This window comes from Macrobrachium nipponense, chromosome 16 (assembly GCF_015104395.2).
Source record: "Macrobrachium nipponense isolate FS-2020 chromosome 16, ASM1510439v2, whole genome shotgun sequence".
NCBI classification, from domain to species: Eukaryota; Metazoa; Arthropoda; class Malacostraca; order Decapoda; family Palaemonidae; genus Macrobrachium; species Macrobrachium nipponense.
The window spans coordinates 56,337,118-56,362,444 of record NC_087209.1 but is presented as its reverse complement, the minus strand read 5'-3'; the positions used below and the strand labels follow the sequence as shown (position 1 = coordinate 56,362,444).

The 25,327-nt window shown below is 37.4% G+C and overlaps 2 protein-coding genes across 2 annotated transcripts; both read right to left on the bottom strand.

Annotated features, from left to right (window-relative positions):
* Positions 1 to 6,813: 6,813 nt before the first annotated feature.
* LOC135195345 (uncharacterized) lies at positions 6,814 to 10,438 on the bottom strand. Its single transcript, XM_064221604.1, has 3 exons — positions 10,136 to 10,438; positions 7,771 to 7,886; positions 6,814 to 6,949 (listed from the first exon to the last, which is right to left on the bottom strand). Exons 1-3 carry the CDS (start codon positions 10,436 to 10,438, stop codon positions 6,814 to 6,816), a joined length of 555 nt encoding a protein of 184 aa, XP_064077674.1.
* Positions 10,439 to 10,809: 371 nt separating this feature from the next.
* Positions 10,810 to 11,715, bottom strand: LOC135195344 (uncharacterized). The gene has a single exon (XM_064221603.1). The coding sequence runs from the start codon at positions 11,713 to 11,715 to the stop codon at positions 10,810 to 10,812; it is 906 nt and encodes a 301-aa protein (XP_064077673.1).
* Positions 11,716 to 25,327: the final 13,612 nt, after the last annotated feature.

The following is a 25,327-nucleotide window of genomic DNA, read 5'->3' as shown; positions in this document are numbered from 1 at the left end:
AGAGAGAGAGAGAGAGACATTCCAAAAGACAGACAGACAGAAAGAATTCCTCGAAAAGATGATGCTATACCATTAGTACTGGCAATCCCAGACGTAATATCCAGTGTCGACTCGAGGTCAGATTTACGGAAATACACGTCTGATTGGTCATACGAACGCAATGCGTATTCCAGGTAGGCAAATTAAGTAGCCGTTTGTATATATATATATATATATATATATATATATATATATATATATCTATATTCTATATATAGATATATATATATCTATATATATATATCTATATATATATATATATATATATATATATATATACATATATATATATATATATATATATATATATATATATATATGTATAATATAGATATATATAGATATATATATATCTATTATATATATAGATATATATATATATATATATATATATATATTTATATATATATATATATATTATATATATAGATATATATATATATATATATATAGATATTATATATTATATATAAATATAATATATATATATATACATATTATATGTATAATATATATATTTACAAACGGCTACTTAATTTGCCTACCTGGAATACGCATTGCGTTCGTATGACCAATCAGACGTGTATTTCCGTAAATCTGACCTCGAGTCAACACTGGATATTACGTCTGGGATTGCCAGTACTAATGGTATAGCATCATCTTTTCGAGGAATTCTTTCTGTCTCTCTCTCTCTCTCTCTCTCTCTCTCTCTCTCTCTCTGTCCTTTTGTCTGTCTTTCTGTTTTTCTGTTTCTCTCATTTTTATGCTGGAATTAATAAGAGGAAACCTCTAGATCTTATTTACCAGAAATGCCGAATGAATAAAGGTTGGTAACATCCCTTAACAAGGAAATAAGACAAAAATTGATGTTCGTCATACGTCTGGCAGCCGTCCGCGTTTGTATGTAAACATTGATGGAGACCAAATCGTGCTTACTTTAAAAGTAACGTCATACAACATCATATATAGCTATGCATACATACACACACACACACACACACACACACACACACACATATATATATATATATATATATATATATATATATATAAAATCTATATATATATACCTATATATATAGATCTATATATATATAGGATATATATATATATATATATATATTATATATAATATCTATATATATATATCATATATACTATTATCTATATATATATATATGTGTGTGTGGTGTGTGTGTATGTATGCATAGATATACAAATATGACGTTGTATGACGTTACTTTTAAAGTAAGCACGATTTGGTCTCCATCAATGTTTACATACAAACGCGGACGGCTGCCAGACGTATGACGAACAGCAATTTTTGTCTTATTTCCTTGTTAAGGGATGTTACCAACCTTTATTCATTCGGCATTTCTGGTAAATAAGATCTAGAGGTTTCCTCTTATTAATTCCAGCATAAAAATGCTACAAATTTCACTGAATTCATGTGAAATGAGTCACCCATTACGGTGAATGGAACAGGAAATAGCAGTGATTCATTCAAATGGACCTGAAATGATTATAAAAACCACCAAAAAGTGATGCTCGCTTGTTTCTTCAACCTTGAGAATCACTGACGTGATTGGATTCTCAGCGCTCGCGTTAACCAGTAGGTCACTGAAGATAAATTATTTTTGACCTTGCGTCTATGACGTCACGCGCTTCGAAAGATCTTTCGAAACTAACCATTCCGTTGAGGCAGGAAATGTTGGCAAAAACGAGGCTACTACAGTATCCCAAGTTTATGGTTCCTGTGGTGGGCTTGTTCCATAGGAATAGGGTTCATCTTATGAATAATAATCTTCTTCCTAGCTTAAACCCATTTTTATATGGGGTCGCCAATTCGAATGAGTCGTCTCCATCGATTTCTGTCCTGTGCCTCGTTCTCATTTATACATTTCAATTCCATATCTTCCCCTACACATTCACGCCATCTCTTTCTTGGTCTTCCCTTCTTCCTTCTACCCCGCACTTCCATTTCCATCGTATGTCTTCCAACATGACTTTCCTCCCTTCGTAACAGGTGTCCATACCATCGAAGCCTTCCTTCCTGTATTTTCTTTGATATTTCAGCTACCTTTGTCGATCCTCTTATAAACTCATTTCTAATCCTATCTTCCCTTGTTACTCCCGACATCCATCTCAACATTCTCATTTCTGCTACATCCATCTTCTTCTCCTCTGTTTTCCTCATACTTGCTGTTTCTGTTCCATATAACATTGCTGGTCTGACCACCGTCCTATGGAACTTTCCTTTCAATTTCAGAGGGACCTTCTTGTCACAGGGAAACCTCCAGTTATTCCATCCTGCACTTAGCCCATTCATCTTCAACATCGTGATGGATGTAATGACCTCCAGTTATTCCATCCTGCCTGAATTCGGTGTCTCACCTCTTGGTCCATGCTTCACTATCCTCTAATACGGACCCTAAGTACTTGAACTTCTGTACTTTCTTCACTTCTTCCCCACCCAATCTTATGCTACTTCACCCGTCCTCAGTAATACTAGGGCACATATATTCGGCTTTTGATCTGCTTATTCTCATTCCTCTCTCCTAAAGTGCTGCTCTCCACCTCTCCAACCTCCCCTCCAACTCCTCCTTCCCCTCTGAACACAACACAATGTCATCCTCGTATAATATGCACCATGGCACTGCTTCTCTAACATCCCTGGTCATTACATCCATCACGATGTTGAAGATGAATGGGCTAAGTGCTGACCCCTGGTGTAATCCAACTCCTATCTCAAATCCATCCGTCTCTCCAACACTACTTCTCACTCTAGTATACACATTCCTGTACATCTCCTGAATAATTCTGACATACTTTTCCGGCACCATCTTCTCCCTCAAACATCTCCATATTTCTTGCCTTGGCACCTGTCATAGGCCTTTTCAAGGTCTATGAATACCAGATGCAGGTCTCGTTGTTTTTCTCTGAATTTCTCCATTAGCTGCCTTATGCAAAATATTCCATCCGTTGTGCCGCTTCCCTTCATAAATCCTAACTGTTCCTTCACTATTCTAACTTCCTCTCTCAGCCTGCTATCTATTACTCTTTCCAAAATCTTCAACGTGTGAGACATTAGTTTTATACCTCTATAATTACTGCATTCCTGGACATCACCTTTACCTTTAAATATAGGTATCAATATGCTTTCCCGCAATTCTTCTGGTATCTTTTCCTGTTCGAATATTTTTACCATCAGATCATACAAGATGTCTACCCCTTCCCCTCCTAAGGCTTTCCAAACTTCGACTGGGATTAAGTCAGGTCCTGTTGCCTTCCCATTCCTCATTCTTTTTAAGGCTCGTATCACTTCATCCCTAGATATCCCCATTACCATTCCCATGTTTACTTGTCCATCCTCACTTACAAGTCTTTCCTTTTCTTCATTAAGCAGTTGTTCGAAATACTCTTTCCATCTTTTCAGGATGTCTTCTTCCTTTTTTATGACCATACCATTCCTATCTTTCATTTGCTTAATATTGGTGATGTCCTTTGTTCTTTTATTTCTTACTTTTGACAGTTTGAGTTTGAGCATCTTACTCAACCATTCCTTGGTTTCCAGTTCATTATAAACCTCTTCATATGCTCTTAGCTTGAGCTACCACCCTTTTTACTTCTTTGTTTCTTTCTCTTAATCTTTCTCTGTCCTCCTGCAGCTGTGACTCTTCAAATCTCTTCTTTGCCTCCTTTTTACCCTTCACCACTTCCCCCACCTCTTCTCCCCACCACCAGCTCTCCTTTTCCTCCCATACTATTTCATATGCTTCCCCTAGTATCTCCTTTCCATGTCTTCTAATCACTGATGCATTATGCCTCCACCATTCTCCCACATCTTCAATTCCCAGATCAACCTCTCCCAACACTCTTCTCCTGAACTCTCTCTTCTTATCATTCTTCCTCCCTAACAATTTATACCACTTGATTTTCTTTACCCCATTCGTTTTCGTTTTCTTTTCTCTTTTCATCTTTAAATCCATACAAAGGAGCCTATGTTGGGGGCCATGTGGTCACCTGGGATAACTTTACAATTCCTAACTTCCACCAGCCTTGATCTATTGTAAAGGAGGTAATCTATTTGTGTGCATCTACCGCCACTCCTGTATGTTATCAAGTGCTCCCTCTTCTTTTTGAAGAATGTGTTCACTATTGCCATATCAAAGGACACGGCAAAGTCTACTATACTCTCTCCTTCTGGGTTTCTCTCCCCAATCCCATGTCCTCCATGCACACGTTCAATTACATCCTTTTCATTTCCGACATGTCCATTAAAGTCTGCCCCCACTTCAGTAAGTCTGCCCCTACTACAGTCATCTCCTGCTCTTCCAGTTCTTGCGTTACCTCACTCATTTCGTTCCAAAAACGGCTCTTTTCTTCCTCTGTGCAGCCCACTTGTGGAGCATAAGCGCTAATGATGTTCATTGTTTCCCCTCCATAACATATCTTCACTCTCATAATGCGGTCATTCTTTCTACTCACTTCCGTCACTGCATTCTTCATTTCCCCCGACAACACTACACCAACGCCATTCCTACCCTGCCCATTTGCTCCACTATAGATTAGCTTGTAGCCATCCCCCAGTTCTTTAGCTTTATTACCCTTCCATCGAGTTTCCTGCACACACAAAATATCCACTCTCTTTATCCTCATCAATTCCGCCAACTCTCTTCCTCTTCCTGTCATAGACCCAATATTGAGCTGGCCTATTCTGATCATAATTAGAGCTCGCTTCTTTAGCTGCACCCGCTCATGATGCAGTAGCCCTCGCCTTGTCACAGAGTTAGGGCGATGTGTCTGTGCGTCGTTTACGGAGTACGCCCTAGCACTATTCTCATCAATATCACGACTCATTTCATTGGTTCTGGCGTGGGTTTTTACAGTCGGATGCCCTTCCTGACACCAACCCTCCCTATTTATCCGGGCTTGGGACCGGCATCCATTGAGGCTGGCTTGCATCTCTCTAACTATTCCTTTCTATTAACAGTATTTTGTTCAACTTTTTGAAATTGATTTGTAACTGATCAAAAGTAAATAATTCTGCGTTCATTGTCTGCCTTCTTAATAATAATAATAATAATAATAATATTAATAATAATAATAATAATAATAATAATAATAATAATTGTATTAATAATATCACTCATTGATGTCGCAATACCATGGGACACCAGAATTTAAGAGAAAGAGAGGGAAAAAATGAATAAGTATCAAGATCTGAAAATAGAAATAAGAAGGATATGGGATATGCCAGTGAAAATTGTACCCATAATCACAGGAACACTAGGCACGATCCCAAGATCCCTGAAAAGGAACCTGGAAAAACTAGAGGCTGAAGTAGCTCCAGGACTCATGCAGAAGTGTGATCCTAGAAACGGCGCACATAGTAAGAAAAGTGATGGACTCCTAAGGAGGCAGGATGCAACCCGGAACCCCACACTATAAATACCACCCAGTCGAATTGGAGGAATGTGATAGAAAGAAAAAGATAAAATAATAATAATAGATTTGAAAATGATTGCAAAAATTGATTTTTATTTATTGCTTGTCTTCTTAAACCAAGAAGATATATATATCTTTGCATGTCTAGATGATAATAATAATAATAATAATAATAATAATAATAATAATAATAATAATAATAATAATAATAATAATAATAATAACAACAAATGATTTGAAAATGATTGAAAAAATAATTCTTTATTTATTGTCTGTCTTCTTAAACCAATATACAGCTTTGCATGTCCAGATAAAAATAATGATAATAATAATAATAATAATAATAATGATAATAATAATTGATTTGGAAATTCCTGGAAAAGATAATTTATTTCTTTCAACCAAGAAGGTACAAAATAGCTTTGGAAGCTCAGGTAATTATTCAAATAATAAATATGATTTCAGTTAGAATTATCATAAAATGGTATAACTGGGCTTTCTGCTTAAAAAGGATAAAAATAAAACATTAAGGCAGGGACACTTTACATAAGTATTACGCAACGACTACGCACTTGAAGGCCAGTCTAAAGTACAAGCATAATGCATCAGTGGAGCGAGAATATATTGGGGGGAGTTCAAGGGCAGGATGCCAGGATTCTTGTGGACATCCTTGAATTACTTCTCTCTCTCTCTCTCTCTCTCTCTCTCTCTCTCTCTCTCTCTCTACGAAATGTCATTATGGGTTGCAGAATGTATTTCGGCTTCTCTCGCGCTCTCTCTCCCTCCCTCCCTCTCTCTCTCTATCTTTGAAATGTCTCTCTCTCTCTCTCTCTCTGTGTGAAATGTCATTATGGGTTGCAGAATGTATTTCTGCTTCTCTTGCTCTTTTTTTCTCTCTCTCTACCTTTGAAATGTCACTCTCTCTCTCTCTCTCTCTCTCTCTCTCTCTCTCTCTCTCTCTCTCTCTCTCTCTCTCTCTTTTTCTCTCTATCATTGAAATGTCACTCACGGTCTGTCTCTTCCTCTCTCTCTCTCTCTCTCTCTCTGTATGTTTGAAATGTCACTCTCTCTCTATCTTTGAAATGTCACTCTCTCTCTCTTTGAAATGTCACTTTGGGTTACAGAATGAATTTCTGCCTACCTCTCTCTCTCCATTCCTTTAAACTGATGTAAGATCATCCGATAGTCTACCTAGACATCACAGTTATGAAGCCACGCCCACATTCTTGTTTTTTTGTTTTTGTTTTTGCCGAAGGTAACGAGGAACATCCACGGGAAATGGCCTCCTGTGTCCCGGTAAGGAAGCACAGAGCGCTACAAATCAAGCTAAATACTTTTAATTATCCTTCTCTGGCCTCCTCCTAGTTCAATAGACAAGACATAGCCGTGTCCAAGTTCAATAGACATGACATAGCCGTGTCCAAGTTCAATACATACATAGCCGCCAAGTTCAATGACATGACTAGCCACGTCAAGTTCAATAGACATGACATAGCCACGTCCAGTTCAATAGACATACATAGCCGTGTCCAGTTTCATAGCTACATAGCCGGTCCAAGTTCAATAGACATGACCATAGCCGTGTCCAAAGTTCAATAGACCATTGCATACGCCACGTCCACGTTCCAATAGACATGACATAGCCAACGTCAAGTTCAATAGACATGACATAGCCGTGTTCCAAGTTCAAATAGACATGGAGTTACCGTTCCCAAGTTCTAATAGGGGACCAATGACAGTAAGCCAACGTTTCCAAAGTTCAATAGCCATTGAAACATAGCCGTGTCCAACAGTTCAATAGGCATGAACATAGCCACGTCTCCAAAGTTCAAATAGACCCCAACCAGCCGTGTCAAGTTCAATAGACATGATTTATAGCCAAAGTACAAGTTAAATAGAAATGGAAATAATAGCCGTAGTCCAAAGTTCCAAGACATGATTAATAAAAAAAAACCACGTTACAAGTTCATAGAAATGGCATAGCACGTCCAAGTTCATTAGACATGATATAGCCGGTCCCCCAAGTTTTCCAATAGGCATGACAAAGGCCGCTGTCAAAGACATCGCTTATAGCCGTGTCCAAGTTCCAATAGGGGACATGACATAGCCGTTGTCCCAAGGACATGATATAGCCGTGCCAAGTTCAATAGACAGACCATAGCAAGTGGTCCAAGTTCAATTTAAGACATGACAATAGCCGTCTGTCCAAGTCAATATAAATGATTAATAGCCGTGTCCAAACGGAATGATATGCCGTGTCCAAGTTAATAGACATGACATAGCCCGGTAAGTTCAATAGACATGACATAGCCGTGTCCAAGTTCAATAGACATGATATAGCCGTGTCCAAGTTCAATAGACGTGATATAGCCGTGTCCAAGTTCAATAGACATGATATCCTTACCTTACAGACCTTACATCTTGTTCGGGTTGCCCCAGGTCCCTCAGTGTGAGGCACCTCTAATGTCTACCAGAGAGTTGCTAGTACATCTTCCGGTATATTTTGCATCTTCCAATCTTGGATGGTCTGGGATGCAGTTTAGATATTTGTCGAGCTTATTCTTAAACACATCTACGCTCACTCCTGATATATTCCTCAGATGAGCTGGCAACGCATTGAATAGACGCTGCATTATCGATGCTGGTGCGTAGTGGATTAATGTCCTGTGTGCTTTCCTTATTTTTCCTGGTATAGTTTTGGGCACTATTAATCTACCTCTGCTTGCTCTTTCTGATATTTTTAGTTCCATGATATTTTCTGCTATTCCTTCTATCTGTTTCCATGCCTGAATTATCATGTAGCGTTCTCTTCTCCTTTCTAGACTATATAATTTTAAGAATTGTAGTCTTTCCCAGTAGTCAAGGTCTTTAACTTCTTCTATTCTAGCTGTAAAGGACCTTTGTACACTCTCTATTTGTGCAATATCCTTTTGATAGTGTGGGTACCATATCATATTGCAATATTCAAGTGGACTACGAACATATGTTTTATAAAGCATAATCATGTGTTCAGCTTTTCTTGTTTTGAAGTGCCGTAACAACATTCCCATTTTTGCTTTACATTTTGCCAACAGAGTTGCTATTTGATCATTGCATAACATGTTCCTATTCATCATCACACCAAGGTCTTTAACTGCTTCCTTATTTGTGATTGTCTCATTATTAGGTCCCTTATATGCATATAGCTTTCTTTCTCTGTCTCCATAATTTATTGATTCAAATTTATCAGAGTTAAATACCATCCTATTTACCTCTGCCCAATCATATACTTTGTTAAGGTCTCTTTGTAGAGCGTTCCTATCTTCATCACAAGTAATTTCTCTACTTATTCTTGTGTCATCTGCGAAACTACTCACTACCGAATCCTTAACATTATTGTCTATGTCTTCAATCATAATAACAAACAGTATTGCAGCTAACACCGTACCTTGCGGCACACCAGATATTACCTTGGCTTCATCCGATTTCTCGTCGTTTGCAATAACTATCTGTTTTCTGTTGTGTAAAAATTCTTTTAACCATCTTCCTACTTTATCCACGATATTGTGTTTTCTAATTTTCTTCGCTAATATATTATGGTCTACTTTATCAAAAGCTTTTGCAAAGTCTAAATAAACCACATCTGTTTTCATTTCGCTTTTCATATTTTTGAATATGTTCTCACGGTGGACTAACAGTTGGGTTTGTGTACTTTTTCCGGGTACGAAACCATGTTGTCCTTTATTAAACAAATTATTTTTTATTAAATGTTTCATAATATTTTTCTTCATTACCCTTTCATACACTTTCATAATATGTGATGTTAGACTCACAGGCCTATAATTACTTGCCTCTAGTCTTGATCCACTTTTGAAAGTAGGGGTAATATATGCTAATTTGGGCTCATCATAAATCTTGCCTGTATCTACACTTTGTCTTAATAATATTGCAAGTGGCTTTGCGATAGAATGAACTACTTTCTTTAACAAAATAGCAGGAATTCCATCAGGCCCTGCAGCAGCTCCATTTTTAATTTCATTAATAGCCTGCACAATATCAGCTTCATTAATATCTATGTCAGCTAAATATTCACTATTTTCATCCTTACTTCTATATCATTATCTTCATTATCTATTCTAGGGGTGAATTCTCTCTTATATCGTTCTGCCAGTATGTTGCAAATTTCCTTTTTTTCATTCGTTAATCTCCCTTCAATTCTTAGAGGGCCTATTTCTATTCTTCTTTTATTCATCTTCTTCGCATATGAGTATAATAGTTTGGGATTTTGCTTGATATTTAATAGGGTTTTTTCTTCCAAGTCCCGTTTTTCATTTTCTTTTGATTGTATAATCTTTTGTTCTGCATTTTCTATCTTACTTTTTAGTTCTATAACTTTCCATGCATTTTTTTTTTTGCTAGACCTTTTTTCCACTTTCTGATTTTCTGGAACAAGATCCTTCTGTCTCTTGGTATGCATGACTGATGTTTACTTTTCTTCTTCGGTATATATTTATCCACTATTTTCTCTAATATTTTATATAATATCTCCGTATTTACCTTTATGTCATCACTTACGAAAATATTATCCCAATCTTTGTTTAATTCTTCATTTATTTCTGACCATTTTATATTTTTACTGTAGAAGTTGTATTTTCCATATCCTTCCCACTTTTTCATTTCTTCGTACAAGTTCAATAGATATGACATAGCCGTGTCCAAGTTCAATAGACATGACATAGCCGTGTCCAAGTTCAATAGACATGACATAGCCGTGTCCAAGTTCAATAGACATGATATAGCCGTGTCCAAGTTCAATAGACATGATATAGCCACGTACAAGTTCAATAGATATGACATAGCCGTGTCCAAGATCAATAGACATGACATAGCCACGTCCAAGTTCAATAGACATGACATAGCCGGGTCCAAGTTCAATAGACATGATATAGCCGTGTCCAAGTTCAATAGACATGATATAGCCACGTCCAAGTTCAATAGATATGATAGAGCCGTGCAAGATCCAATAAGAATGAAACATAGCCAACGTCCAAGTTTCAAAGACAGACATAGCCAGTGTCCGAAGTTCAATAGACAAATGATATAGCCGTGTTCCAAGTTCAATATAGACATGAATATAGCCGTGTTCCCAAGTTCAATAGAAATGACATAGCTGTGTCCAAGTTCAATCGACCTGACATGCACGTGTCCAAGTTCAATAGACATGATAATTAGCCGTGTCCAAAGTTCAATAGACATACCATAGCCATCGTCCAAGTTCCAATAGACATGGACATAGCCGTGTCCAAGGTCAATAGGACATGGACCAATAGCCACATCCTAAGTTCAATAGACAGGATATAGCCGTGCCAAGTCATAGACATGATTATAGCCACGACCTGTCAAGAACATGGCATAGCTGTGCCCAAGTTCAATAGACATGATATAGCCGTGTCCAAGTTCAATAGACATGATATAGCCGTGTCCAAGTTCAATAGACATGATATAGCCATGTCCAAGTTCAATAGACATGACATAGCAGTGTCCAAATTCAATAGACATGACATAGCCACGTCCTAGTTCAATGGACATGACATAGCTGTGCCCAAGTTCAATAGACATGATATAGCCTTTTCCAAGTTCAATAGACATGATATAGCCGTGTTCAAGTTCAATAGACATGATATAGACGTGTCCAAGTTCAATAGTCATGATATAGCCGTGTCCAAGTTCAATAGACATGACATAGCCACGTCCTAGTTCAATAGACATGACATAGCCGTGTCCAAGTTCAATAGACACTACATAGCCGTGTCCAAGTTCAATATACATGATATAGCCGTGTCCAAGTTCAATAGACATGACATAGCCACGTCCTAGTTCAATAGACATGATATAGCCGTGTCCAAGTTCAATAAGCATGACATAGCCATGTCCAAGTTCAATAGACATGATATAGCCGTGTCCAAGTTCAATAGACATGATATAGCCGTGTCCAAGTTCAATAGACATGATATAGCCGTGTCCAAGTTCAATAGACATGGCATAGCCATGTCCAAGTTCAATAAGCATGACATAGCCACGTCCAAGTTCAATAGACATGATATAGCCGTGTCCAAGTTCAAAAGACATGACATAGCAGTGTCCAAGTTCAATACACATGACATAGCCATGTCCAAGTTCAATAGACATGACATAGCCACGTCCAAGTTCAATAGACATGACATTGCTGTGTCCAAGTTCAATAGACATGACATAGCCACATCCAAGTCAAGTATACCATGATCCTAGCCGTTGTTGTCAAGTTCAACATAGACATGACATAGCCAACGTCCTAGTTCCAATAGACATGATATAGCCGTGTCTAAGTCAATAAGACATAGACATAGCCGTCCTATTCAATAGACATGATATAGCCTGCGTTAAGTGACATAGCCACGTTCAAGTTCAATAGACATGATATAGCTGTGTCCAAGTTCAATAGACATGGCATAGCCACGTCCAAGTTCAATAGACATAATATAGCCATGTCCAAGTTCAATAGACATGACATAGCCACGTCCTAGTTCAATAGAGATGATATAGCCGTGTCCAAGTTCAATAAGCATGACATAGCCGTGTCCAAGTTCAATAGACATGACATAGCCGTGTCCAAGTTCAATAGACATGATATAGCCGTGTCCAAGTTCAATAGACATGATATAGCCGTGTCCAAGTTCAATAAGCATAACATAGCCACGTCCAAGTTCAATAGACATGATATAGCCGTGTCCAAGTTCAATAGACATGATATAGCCGTGTCCAAGTTCAATAGACATGACATAGCCATGTCCAAGTTCATTAGACATGACATAGCCACGTCCTAGTTCAATAGACATGACATAGCTGTGCCCAAGTTCAATAGACATGATATAGCCGTCCAATTAATAGACGACATGCGTGTCCAAGTTCAATAAGCATGACATAGCCACGTCCAAGTTCAATATACATGATATAACCGTGTCCAAGTTCAATAGACATGATATAGCCGTGTCCAAGTTCAATAGACATGACATAGCTGTGTCCAAGTTCAATAGACATGACATAGCCACGTCCAAGTTCAATAGACATGACATAGCTGTGCCCAAGTTCAATAGACATGATATAGCCGTGTCCAAGTTTAATAGACATGACATAGCCGTGTCCAAGTTCAATAGACATGACATAGTTGTGTCCAAGTTAAATAGACATGACCTGGCCATATCCAAGTTCAATAGACATGATATAGCCACGTCCAAGTTCAATAGACATGACATAGCCGTGTCCAAGTTTAATAGACATGACATAGCTGTGATAGACATGACATAGCCGTATCCAAGTTCAATAGACATGACATAGCTGTGTCCAAATTCAATAGACATGACCTAGCCGTGTCCAAGTTCAATAGATATGACATAGCTGTGTCCAAGTTCAATAGACATGACCTAGCCATGTCCAAGTTCAATAGACATGACATAGCCGTGTCCAAGTTTAATAGACATGACATAGCTGTAATAGACATGACATGGCCGTGTCCAAGTTCAATAGACATGATATAGCCGTGTCCAAGTTCAATAGACGTGACATAGCCTTGTCCAAGTTCAATAGACATGACAAAGGTGTGTCCAAGTTCAATAGACATGACATAGCAGTGCTCAAGTTCAATAGACATGACATAGCCGTGTCCAAGTTCAATAGACATGACATAGTCGTGTCCAAGTTCAATAGACATGACATAGCTGTGCTCAAGTTCAATAGACATGATATAGCCGTGTTCAAGTTCAATAGACATGACATAGCCGTGTCCAAGTTCAATAGACATGACCTAGCCATGTCCAAGTTCAATAGACATGACATAGCCGTGTCCATGTTTAATAGACATGACATAGCTGTAATAGACATGACATGTCCGTGTCCAAGTTCAATAGACGTGACATACCCTTGTCCAAGTTCAATAGACATGACAAAGGTGTGTCCAAGTTCAATAGACATGACATAGCAGTGCTCAAGTTCAATAGACATGACATAGCCGTGTCCAAGTTCAATAGACATGACATAGTCGTGTCCAAGTTCAATAGACATGACATAGCTGTGCTCAAGTTCAATAGACATGACATAGCTGTGCTCAAGTTCAATAGACATGATATAGCCGTGTTCAAGTTCAATAGACATGACATAGCCGTGTCCAAGTTCAATAGACATGACATAGCTGTGCTCAAGTTTAATAGACATGACATAGCAGTGCTCAAGTTCGATAGACATGATATAGCCGTGTACAAGTTCAATAGACATGAGAAAGCCATGTCCAAGTTCAATAGACATGACAGAGCAGTGCTCAAGTTCAATAGACATGATATAGCCGTGTCCAAGTTCAATGCACATGATATAGCCATGTCCAAGTTCAATAGACATGACAAAGCTATGTCCAAGTTCAATAGACATGACATAGCCGTGTCCAAGTTCAATAGACATGACAAAGCCATGTCCAAGTTCAATAGACATGACATAGCTGTGCTCAAGTTCAAAAGACATGACATAGCAGTGCTCAAGTTCAATAGACATGACATAGCTGTGCTCAAGTTCAATAGACATGACATAGCCGTGTCCAAGTTCAATACACATGATATAGCCATGTCCAAGTTCAATAGACATGACATAGCTGTGCTCAAGTTCAATAGACGTGACATAGCTGTGTCCAAGATCAATAGACATGACATAGCCACGTCCAAGTTCAATAGACATGACATAGCCGTGCCCAAGTTCAATAGACATGACATAGCCGTGCCCAAGTTCAATAGACATGACCTAGCCGTGTCCAAGTTTAATGAACATGACCTAGCACTTTCAAAATTCAGGAGAAAGAGAAACAACCTGGGCAGTAGGAGTGATGCAAACAACGTCTGTACCAATATTTACAGTTTTAAGAAACCAAATAATTTATAAATGTATTGGAAGGAAGAACCCCCATTGCAGGTGCCGATGCTCTAGAAGATTTGGACGAGGGAACAACCAATAACATGATTGAGATAGTTTGTTTTGGTTGTTATCTCCCTTGGGGACGGTTCCAGAGTCCTGCCTGTCCTTCGTAACTTTTTTTGTATATTTTTTGAAAAGGAAAAATCAGTACAGCTGATGAGGTCTACTGATCAAGTAGACGAAAGCTCCCGTCTTTTATGTATTTTTAATACACATTTTACATAAGTGTGGACTTTTATTACTTCATATGTATGTATGTATATATATATATATATCTATATATATCTTATATATAATATATAATATATACTATAATAAATTTAATTTTACTCATTTATTATTATTATTATTATTATTATTATTATTATTATTATTATTATTATTATTATTATTATTATTATAAACAAATTGCTATGAAATAATAGAACTTCTGGAGTTCCAATTGCACGACATCCTCGGTAAGAGAAGCTGTCCCAGAATCCAGCGGTGTGTGGAGGAATAAAGGGCGCCTCTGGAATTTCCAGAAGTTCCACAACGTCTTCTTTCATTACCCGTCCTCTGAAATATTCGTTAAATGTCTCAATCTAAAATGAAGTTCCTGTTCGACGAAGCCATGAGACTCCCAAAGAGATCTGTTACCCCGATGTTTTGGTGTCAGTGGGGGGAAGATGCGCAATTCTTTCCTTTGTAATTCAATTGTTATGCTTGACCAGGCGTAGTACATCCTTGGCTTTCGGTCGGCGTTTCGCTCTTGTTTATCATGCGGGGATCGGTTCGAGTTCGCTGATGGTAGATCTATAGCAGGTTTACTGCTCAGCCTCTGCACCATTTCACAGTTTTTATATGATGTTTGTTTGAATTTTTTAGTCCTCGAGTTGAACTTGTTGATGACAAACTTTTCAACGTTAAACATTCTACCCTCTGCAATTAATTTTCTGTTCACGATATCTCTAATATATTTGTCTATTTCTTTTAATAAACTCATTAGCCAAACTATTGTTTCTTCAAATTTAACGAACGCTCTGTGCTTAAGGGAATGATGAATGATTCTCTAGATAGGTCTAGTGGCTAATGTGTAGGTATACGTGGCTCTCATAAAGATACCATTGTCAATGCAGTTCTTGTATTCTAATCATTCACTTAATTTTACTTTTACATTTATTTATCAATTTGTTAATTGACTTTTTTTCCCTTTACCTTCTGTAAATTTTTGCTAATTAACTCCATTGTATTCTTTGGGTGCTTCTTCTTCAAGTCAGTGGCCCCTGTGGTGGGCTTGTTCCATATGAACAAGGTTCACCCTCTTCTGTATAATAATACAATAATAATAATAATAATAATAATAATAATAATAATAATAAAATAATAATAATAATAATAATAACTAATGTATTGTCTATGAACAAACAATGTCCTACACATACTCAGAGGAAATCTCCAATTATCCAATTGGTGTCATTTGTGAATTCAAATAAATTTCTATGGAAATATTGCATGCATACATATATATATATATATATATATATATATATATATATATATATATATATATGTATATATGTATAGTATATATATATGTGTATATATATATATATATATATATATATATATATATATATATATATATATATTATATATATATATGTATGTATGCATGCAATACAAAAACTCCGTATTGTGCCTCTAAGTAACCAGTATAAGAATCCACACTAATATTCTTGTTTTTTATTCAGACGAAATATATATATTGATATTTGTAAATATTTCCACATATATAATTCGTTTAGATAAACAAGAATATTATTACTGTGGATCCTTCTACTGATATATATATGATATATATATATATATATATATATGTATATATACATGTATATACTATAATACATATATATATATATATAGATATATCTATATATATATATATTTATATATATTCCTTTATAAATTTCCTGTCTATTGGATTTCAAATTCACGGTACTTAAGGAGACAGTAACGATTAGGATGGCGTCCCTTGTGACTTTTTATTTATTTATTTTTTAATTCTCCAATCCCTGCTGCAACGCACGGCAGTCAAGTAACGTCTAGGTACTAATCCTCATCTTGGATCGACGAAGGCTCTATCTCTCAGTAATGTGGAAATATCTCGAAAAAAAACAAAACAACAAAAAAAACACGTAAAATAGCAAGAAAAACGAATAATAATAATAATAATAATAATAATAAATAATAATAATAAGAATAATAATAATAAAATAATAATAATAATAATAAAATTTTTTAAAAAAAATAATAATAAAATTCACCAAATTCGCTTGATCAATACTCTAGCATCGTTAACCACGACGTTACTTCCGGTCGCCATTCAAACGAGCGTCTCTTATGCCACGTATTTCCATAGAAATTGATTTGAATTCACTAATGACACCAATTGGATAATTGGAGATTTCCTCCGAGTATGTGCAGGACATTGCTGCTTCATTAGACATACATTATTATTATTATTATTATTATTATTATTATTATTATTATTATTATTATTATTATTATTTTATTACAGAAGATGATGAACCTTGTTCATTTGGAACAAGCCCACCACAGGGGCCACTGACTTGAAGAAGAAGCACCCAAAGAATGCAATGGAGTTAATTAGCAAGAAATAACAGAAGGTAAAGGGAAAAAAGTCAATTAACAAATTGATAAATAAATGTAAAAGTAAAATTAAGTGAATGATTAGAATACAAGAACTGCATTGACAAGAAGTAACAGAAGATGAAAGAAAAAGTCAATCAATAAATTGATAAATAAATGAAAAGGAAAAATTTAGTGAAGGATTAAAATACTCGAGGAACTATATTAGGGTAAAATTAAGTGAATAATTAGAATACAAGAGGAACTACGAATATTAAGGTAGTAATGCTTTCATCTTCGCTAGTGGGTCAGCATAACAAGATTTTGAATATTTTTGATGGGGAATAATGAATCATTTAGAAGAAAGGAGATGATACTATATTAGTTAAACTTCGGGATCACCAAGGGTTCTTGAATTTTGAAAAGGTTCACATATAGGTCTATCAAGACCATTTTTCCAATGAGGTTTTAATAGGAGACGCTGGCCTAGAGTTATAAGTATCGTATACATTTCTCTAGGAGATTACTTACGACTTACGAAGGAATTTCAACTTAGAATAGGCCTAAAAGACACTTAAAAATTCTTTGGAGCAACCAGTGCTGCTCTCTGGGTATCAATCTAGAGTGCGATTTCATCTGCTTAAGAGCCATAAAGTGGATCTATTTTGTTTCGCCCTTTTTTGTTGATACAACATTGGTTTGACGCTCTTAAATGCTCTTGACTTGATAGTATGTGTCAAAATATAAACATAATAATATATAGAAATATCCCACCAGTGCTTCAACCTATCAGAAACCCTATAATCTGGAGTCGAAGTCGGCGTACGCGCAAACGAACGCACAGAAACCTCCAGCAGCATCTGTGAACGCGCGTAAGTTTATCAACAAAACGAGTAAGGGAGTGGCGCCATTAAGTATTAGTACCACCCCCCTTCCTGCCTCCCATTTCTTATTGTATGGTGACCGCTGACCTTCAAATCAAGGTCAGGCAAAGACGTTCTTCAAGATCAGCGCGTACGTGGGACGAAAACAAGGAGGGTTGGGATAAAGGGAGATGATCTTGCATTGTCATGGATGGCTGACCGTTTCTGCTATTCTTATGGGTCTAAAATGTCTAGAGTCTCAATTGTTCGACATTCCGATAAATCTAGCGTACGGTTCGCTACATTACTTATTTAAAAATGATCTTGTTCGTTTATACACTGATATTTCACCCCAATAATTCTGTGAGAAGTTCTTTGAATTTTCTTTCTGCATCTCCCTTTACCTCCCCTTACTTCTTCCTAATGGAAACCGTTTAGTCTTCGGACACTTCTGGAATTTCAAGTCCATGGCCCTCTTTTGTGGGCTTGGTCCATACGAATAGGGGTCTTCATCGTCTGAATTATAATAGCGAATGATGTACCTTCAATAAGTATTTGGAATGTACCTGTACCTTCAATAATCCAATAGGAAGTATTTGGAATGTACCTGTTTTTTTATATATAATCCAGTGAAAAAGTATTTGGAATGTACTTTCAATAATCCAGTAAGAAGTATTTGGAAAATACCTTCAATAATCCAATGAAGAAGTATTTGGAATGTTCCTGAAATAACTTAAGGAAAAAAGTATTTGGAATGTACCTTCAATAATCCAGTGAAAAAGTACCTATTTGGAATGTACCCTAAATAATCAAGTGAAAAAGTACCTATTTGGAATGTACCTGCAATAATCCAGTGAAGAAGTACCTATTTGTAATGTACCTTCAATAATGCAATGAAGAAGTATTTAGAATGTATTTTTAGTGACCCAATAAGAAGTATTTGGAATGTTCCTTCATTAATCCAATAGGAAGTATTTGAACTGTACCTTCAATAATCCAGTGAAGAAGTACTATTTGGAATGTATCTTCGGCAATCCAGCGAAGAGTTGATTTATTAAAAAAAAATTTCAAATATACCTTCAATTACCAAGTCAGGATTATTATTGCTAATACTCATAGTAATCCACAATAACTACGAAGGCTTCGACAACATAAAAGAACCGTTAAACTTGTGCCCCTTTAGTGCAGTATATACGATAACAACAGATTATCGTCACAAACTTGCTGCTGGCAGTCGGTGCCAAAACTGAATACATCTCTCCACTGCGAAATTTAATCTCGGCAGTCAGTCGACGTGATACCAGAAATAGCATGAAAATTCGCCTCTCGTCTACAGTAAAAAAACTATATAAAGCTCCTTTTAAAAGACACCACGCCTGGTAATAGGGTTAAGATACGAGTGGTTGCATTCTTCTTCTTCTTTTTCTTCTTCGTTCGAGACGCCGGATGCGAAAACCAGAGAGGCATCTTCTAGTACTGTGGATGTGGACAAGTTTTTTTTTTCTCGTTTTTTTCCTTGTTTCTTTTTTTTTTTTTTTTCTGGCCGACATACCACCATCCTCTTCATCACAGCCGTCCTATTCCTCTGCTCTGCTATGGGTGGAGAGAGAGAGAGAGAGAGAGAGAGAGAGAGAGAGAGAGAGAGGTTCCACTCGACAAGGCCAATGTTAAGGACGTATGGCTACCATCCTCGATATTACTAAGATACCATTTTTTACCTTAAGGAGAGAGAGAGAGAGAGAGAGAGAGAGAGAGAGAGAGAGAGAGAGAGAGAATCTATGGAAGTTCCTCTCGACAAGGCCAATGTTAAGGACATATCGCTAAACCGTCTACGCGGACAATATTAGCAAACAAAACTTCTCCAACTGGTCTAGACGCATCGACCATAGAATGTTGATTTTAAAGGCCATAGCATCAGTATTGCCAAGGTATATTATGTTCGCTCATTAAGTATTCAAGTTCCGTATATCCTGCGGGCGCTGTAACTACGGCTGGTAGCAACTGCTGCTTTGAATGTTGTAATGGAATGCCCTCTGTTTAGAAGTATATGGTAGCACCAGTGGAACTGATTTTGTACGCGGTCTTTTCAATCCTTATTTTCTCTTTTATTCGATGCGTATATCTGTTAACTGTTATTATTATTATTCTGGAATTTTAACTTTTTCCCGTCGAATCTTTGTCTTAGTAACTTCAAGTGACATACTAGATGTTTAGAGAGAGAGAGAGATTGTTGTTCCTTTTGTTTTATGAAGGAACGAGTGTTTTATATTTCTGTTTTATATACGTTTTTTATTTTTCTATTTTTTTCAGGTCGAGCGAGAGAATCCAGCCTTCAATTACTTCATCAACATGAATTTTAGAACAGTGAGTACCTATCGTTTTGCCCTGAAATACATAACTCAGTAAGGTGGATCTGTCTAGAATACTCTACTGAAGTCCTTGTTTACGAAACTATGAACCCAGAGTACGTCAAAACCTTGCATAGAATACTCTATTGGCATTCTTTGCTTACGACACTCATGAATCCAGAACATGCCTGTCTTTCTTAGAATACTCTACTTACATTCTTTGTTTACGAAACTATGAATCCAGAATACGCCCAAAAGCCTTGCTAGAATACTTTGTTGGCGTTCTTTGTGTACTGACATTCTTTGAACCCAGAATACGTAGAACACTCCACTGACATTCTTTGTCTACGAACCTCATAACCCCAGAATGCACCAGAGCATTGCCTATAGAACACTCCACTACCATTCTTTGTTTACAAACTTCGAATCTCACTTCGCAGTTCTGGCTGATCTTCCTGGCGTTGGTGGTCGCCATCGCTTCCGTGGACGCCCAGGGCTTCATCAACCTGGAGAGAAGAAGAAGGCCAGGAGAGAGGAGGAGGGGGACCACCAGGTATGGCACCCACCAGTTCGGCAGCAGAGGCTACCAGTCCCTTCCCAGTGAGTAGCAGTGTGCAGTTGCAGTTTCGTTTGTGTGTTGTGGCCATTTTCTCTCTCTCTCTCTCTCTCTCTCTCTCTCTCTCTCTCATGGGAGTAATCTGCAATATGTCTCACCTGCAATTCAGCTCTCGCTCTCTCTCTCTCTCTCTCTCTCTCTCTCTCTCTCTCTCTCTCTCTCTCTCTCTCTCTCATTCTTTTTTCCCCTACTTTTGTTCATTATTCATGAAGTAAGTATTTAGTACCTGTAGACATGGGGTCAGGACCATGCCATAATCTGTCTAAAAATATCCCGTCTGGCTCTTGATTCTCAATAAACATAAGACTTTAAAATTTAGGACTTTTGCAACATGAATTGAAGGAGTCTGCATTGCAGTGTAAGATGACACGATTATTGTTTTTGTATTCAATTTGCTTTTAAGCCACCAAGCCAATCCAGTACAGTACAATTTAGAGAATGAATGGTAATTCTTTTGATAAGAAAAGCTGTGTTTACCATCTCAAAAACAGAAGGGAAAAGTATTCCAAAAATCAATCTTTAATTTTCTGAAAAGAGAACTGTTGCGCCGTCTTTGTCTGTCCGTCCACACTTTTTTCTGTCCGCCCTCAGATCTTCAAAAAAACTGTCAAAATTTGACACAACTGTCAAAATTCTCCACTGAAAACCTCCTTAGTGTCAGAAGCCTCCTCTGAAAACTGTCAAAATTTGACACAACTGTCAAAATTCTCCACTGAAAACCTCCTTAGTGTCAGAAGCCTCCTCTGAAAACTGTCAAAATTTGACACAACTGTCAAAATTCTCCACTGAAAACCTCCTTAGTGTCAGAAGCCTCCTCTGAAAACTATCAAAATTCGACACAACTGTCAAAATTTTACGCTGAAAACCTCCTTAGTGTCAGAAGCCTCCTCTGAAAACTGTCAAAATTTGACACCACTGTGGAAAAAGTCTCCTCTGAAAACTGTCAAAATTTGACACAACTGTCAACATTCTCCACTGAAAACTTCCTTAGTGTCAGAAGCCTCCTCTGAAAACTGTCCAAATTTGACACCACTGTCAAAATTCTCCACTGAAAACAAACCATCCTTATCAGTCAAGCACGTCACCTCATGAAAACTGTGCAAAATTTTAACCAACTGTCAAAATTCTCCACTGGAAAAACATCCTTACTTTCATGATAAAATCTCCTCTGAAATAATATGTCAAAATGTTGACACCACGTAAATTCATCCAATGGTGTAAAGCCTCTCTTAGTGTCAGAAGCCTCCTCTGAAACTGTCAAAATTGACACCATGTCCAACATTCTCCAATGAAAACCATCCTTAGTGTCAGAAGCCTCCTCTGAAAACTGTCCAAATTTGATACCATTGTCAAAAATTCTCCATGAAAACCTGCTTTAGTGTCAAAATCCTCCGCTGAAAACTGTCAAAATTTGACACAACTGTTCAAAATTACGCCACTGACAAAACCTTCTTAGTGTCAGAAGACCGCCTTGAAAACTGTCAATAATTTGACACAACTGTCAAAAATTCTCCATTGGAAATTCCTTAAAGGGATCAGGAAGCCTCCTCTGAAAACTGTCCATAATTTGACACTATGTCAAAATTTTCTACTGAAAAACCTCCTTAGTGCAAGAAGCCTCCTCTGAAAAACTGTACAAAAATTTGACACAACTGTCAAAATTCTTCCACTGAAAACCTCCCCTTAGTGCAAGAAGGCCTCCTCTGAAAAAACTTGTCATTATTTGACACCACTGTCAAAATTCTCCACTGAAAACCTCCTGTGTTCCAGAAAACTTCCTCTGAAAACTGTCAAAATCTGACACTACTGTCAAAATTCGCCACTAAAAACCTCCCTTAACTGTCACAGCACGAAACCTTCTCTGGGAATCAACCGTCAAAATGTGAAAAGGCCCACTGTCAAAATTCGCCACTTTTTTCTCGAAAAACCTCCTACTGTCAGAAGTCTCCTCTGAAAACTGTCAAAATTTGACACAACTGTCAAATTTCTCCGCTGAAAACCTCCTTAGTGTCAGAAGTCTCCTCTGAAAACTGTCAAAATTTGACACCACTGTCGAAAAAGTCTCCTCTGAAAACTGTCAAAATTTGACACAATTGTCAAAATTCTCCACTGAAACCCTCCTTAGTGTCAGAAACCTCCTCTGAAAACTGTCAAAATTTGACACCACTGTCGAAAAAGTCTCCTCTGAAAACTGTCAAAATTTGACAAACTGTCAAAATTCTCCACTGAAACCCTTCTTAGTGTCAGAAGCCTCCTCTGAAAACTCAAAATTTGACACAACTGTCAAAATTCTCTACTGAAAACCTCCTTAGTGTCAGAAGCCTCCTCTGAAAACTGTCAACATTTGACACAACTGTCAAAATTCTCCACTAAAAACCTCCTTAGTGTCAGAAGCCTCCTCTGAAAACTGTCCAAATTTGACACCATTGTCGAAAAAGTCTCCTCTGAAAACTGTCAAAATTTGACACAACTGTCAACATTCTCCACTGAAAATTTCCTTAGTGTCAGAAGCCTCCTCTGAAAACTGTCCAAATTTGACACCACTGTCAAAATTCTCCACTGAAAACCTTCTTACTGTCAGAAGTCTCCTCTGAAAACTGTCAAAATTTGACACCACTGTCAAAATTCTCCACTGAAAACCTCCTTAGTGTCAGAAGCCTCCTCTGAAAACTGTCAAAATTTGACACAACTGTCAAAATTCTCCACTTAAAACCTCCTAGTGTCAGAAGACTTCTCTGAAAACTGTCAAAATTTAACACCACTGTCAAAAATTCTCCACTGAAACACCTCAGTAGTGTCAGCAGCCTCCCTGACAACTGGCCAAATCCAAATTTGACACCACTGTCAAAATTCTCCACTGAAAACCTCCTTACTGTCAGAAGTCTCCTCTGAAAACTGTCCAAATTTGACACCACTGTCAAAATTCTCCACTGAAAACCTCCTTAGTGTCAGAAGTCTCCTCTGAAAACTGTCAAAATTTGACACCACTGTCAAAACGTCTCCTCTTAAAATTGTCAAAATTTGACACTACTATCAAAATTCTCCACTGAAAACCTCCTTAGTGTCAGAAGCCTCCTCTGGAAACTGTCAAAATTTGACACCACTGTCAAAATTCTCCACTTAAAACCTCCTTAGTGTCAGAAGACTCCTCTGAAAACTGTCAAAATTTGACATAACTGTCAAAATTCTCCACTGAAATCCTCCTTAGTGTCAGAAGCCTCCTCTGAAAACTGTCAAAATTTGACACCACTGTCAGAATTCTCCACTGGAAACCTCCTTAGTGTCAGAAATCTCCTCTGAAAACTGTCCGAATTTGACACCACTGTCAAAATTCTCCACTGAAAACCTCCTTAGTGTCAGAAGCCTCCTCTGAAAACTGTCCAAATTTGACACCACTGTCAAAATTCTCCACTGAAAACCTCCTTACTGTCAGAAGTCTCCTCTGAAAACTGTCAAAATTTGACACCACTGTCAAAATTCTCCACTGAAAACCTCCTTACTGTCAGAAATCTCCTCTGAAAACTGTCAAAAGTTGACACCACTGTCATAATTCTCCACTGAAAGCCTCCTTAGTGTCAGAAGCCTCCTCTGAAAACTGTCAAAATTTGACACCACTGTCAAAATTCTCCAATGAAAACCTCATTAGTGTCAGAAGCCTCCTCTGAAAACTGTCCAAATTTGATACCATTGTCAAAATTCTCCACTGAAAACCTGCTTAGTGTCAGAAGCCTCCGCTGAAAACTGTCAAAATTTGACACTACTGTCAAAATTCTCCACTGAAAACCTCCTTAGTGTCAGAAGCCTCCTCTGAAAACTGTCAAAATTTGACACAACTGTCAAAATTCTCCACTGGAAAATCTCCTTAGTGTCAGAAGCCTCCTCTGAAAACTGTCATAAATTTGACACCACTGTCAAATTCTCCACTGAAAACCTCCTTAGTGTCAGAAGCCTCCTCTGAAAACTGTCAAAATTTGACACCACTGTCAAAATTCTCCACTGAAAACCTCCTTAGTGTCAGATACCTCCTCTGAAAACTGTCAAAATTTGACACTACTGTCAAAATTATCCACTGAAAACCTCCTTAGTGTCAGAAGCCTCCTCTGAAAACTGTCATAATTTGACACTACTGTCAAAATTCTCCACTGAAAACCTCCTTAGTGTCAGAAGCCTCCTCTGAAAACTGTCAAAATTTGACACTACTGTCAAAATTCTCCACTAAAAACCTCCTAACTGTCAGAAACCTTCTCTGAAAACTGTCAAAATTTGAGACCACTGTCAAAATTCGCCACTGAAAACCTCCTTACTGTCAGAAGTCTCCTCTGAAAACTGTCAAAATTTGACACAACTGTCAAATTTCTCCGCTGAAAACCTCCTTAGTGTCAGAAGTCTCCTCTGAAAACTGTCAAATGACA

What these genes read in the sequence shown, in the direction of transcription:
- LOC135195344 (XM_064221603.1), bottom strand. Translation starts at nt 11,715, where the DNA reads ATGTCTATTGAACTTGGACACAGCAATGTCATGTCTATTGAACTTGGA.
- LOC135195345 (XM_064221604.1), bottom strand. Translation starts at nt 10,438, where the DNA reads ATGTCTATTGAACTTGGACACGGCTATATCATGTCTATTGAACTTGGA. An exon ending in TTGTACGAAGAAATGAAAAA is followed by an intron (nt 7,887 to 10,135) that starts GTGGGAAGGATA and finishes CTGTAAGGTAAG; the next exon opens with GATATCATGTCTATTGAACT. An exon ending in ATGTCTATTGAACTTACCGG is followed by an intron (nt 6,950 to 7,770) that starts GCTATGTCATGT and finishes TGACGTGGCTAG; the next exon opens with TCATGTCATTGAACTTGGCG.